Source organism: Malurus melanocephalus, unplaced genomic scaffold (assembly GCF_030028575.1).
Source record: "Malurus melanocephalus ecotype Western Australia unplaced genomic scaffold, MMel_1.1 scaffold_1164, whole genome shotgun sequence".
Classification (NCBI taxonomy): Eukaryota; Metazoa; Chordata; class Aves; order Passeriformes; family Maluridae; genus Malurus; species Malurus melanocephalus.
This window is the reverse complement of record NW_026624396.1, coordinates 17,808-18,905: the sequence shown is the minus strand read 5'-3', so window position 1 is coordinate 18,905 and position 1,098 is coordinate 17,808. Positions and strand designations below refer to the sequence as shown.

General features: G+C 46.3%; 1 protein-coding gene across 1 annotated transcript in view; it reads right to left on the bottom strand.

The window, feature by feature from the left end:
* Window positions 1-1,098, bottom strand: part of PLPBP (pyridoxal phosphate binding protein) — a 6,451-nt gene that overhangs the window by 3,587 nt on the left and 1,766 nt on the right. Inside the window, exons 3-5 of the mRNA XM_057387277.1 lie at window positions 1,015-1,050; window positions 414-489; window positions 51-185 (exon numbers count right to left, since the gene is read on the bottom strand). Of these exons, the coding sequence (XP_057243260.1) occupies window positions 51-185; window positions 414-489; window positions 1,015-1,050 (247 nt within the window). The remainder of the gene's footprint in view (window positions 1-50; window positions 186-413; window positions 490-1,014; window positions 1,051-1,098) is intronic.

The window sequence follows — 1,098 nt, the reverse complement described above, 5'->3', positions numbered from 1 at the left end:
CCTGTCAAAGCAGCAGGACAAACATGCCCATGTCACCAAGAGCCACTTACTGTCCTCCCCACTGGTGTTCACTTGCACCATGACCTTCAGCTTCTGAGATGATCCTTTTTTCTGCCACGAGCTGTTGACTCTGTCWGCCAGTTTCACAGAATCCACAGTTTCCAACATGAACAGGTTTGGGACAGCTGAAAACACAGAAAACACAGCCTGAGGGAATTCTGATGCACTGTTTGTACCTACACCAGGCATTGGTGAGTTCATGATTATTGTTTCAGAGAATCTAAGGGATGACTGAGTTCAACCTTTTTGCACAGACACCCCAAAAATCCCACCCTCTYCACCCAGCCTAACCCTCCCCTGACACATCTAAACTCTACAAAACCACTGCCCACATAAAATCCACCAGCATTTACCAATCAGTTTGTTGACATTGCCTTTCTGCAGGTGGCCAATAAAATGCCACTTGATGTCCGGACAAGATGACAGAATCTGAAAGCAGAGAGAACAGTCAGGTTTGGAACAACAATTCCCTCTTTTCCCCAGGCAGCACTTCAGTCTTGGTTCATCCACAAACAAATACCAGACACCCAATTTCTGTGTTTGTTGACCCTGAAAGACTCAGCCTGTGGTTGTGCTGAGCCTGGAGAGGGACTGGCATGTCCATGGGAACAGGGAAGGCAAAGCTCTTTTGCAACAGCCATAAATTGGTATTTTTGCCTCAGTGGTGACTTTTTTTTTGTTTTTTTTTGCAACAAGGACTGTGCCTCTCCTAAGGAAAGCACAAAARGCAGAGCTCTGTGCAGACAGATCATGACTAAGGCTCGTGTATTCCCAGACTCCTCTGGAGCCAGCAAGGCAGGAGGGGGAAYGGGGCAAAGAGCCAAGAAAAACCCACCATTTATCTGCAAAGACAAGGATCCCACCAAATCCTTAACAAAACCAGGAATTTGACTGMCCAGCTCTCAGGAAAGCTCTGTACATGGAAATAAAACCTGAAGGGAACTGTGTGCTTACTCTGGAATCTGATGCCTTTTCCAGCAACTCCTGGACCTGCGAAAATGAAGAAGAATTCTGTTAAATCCACGGCACAAATAAGAT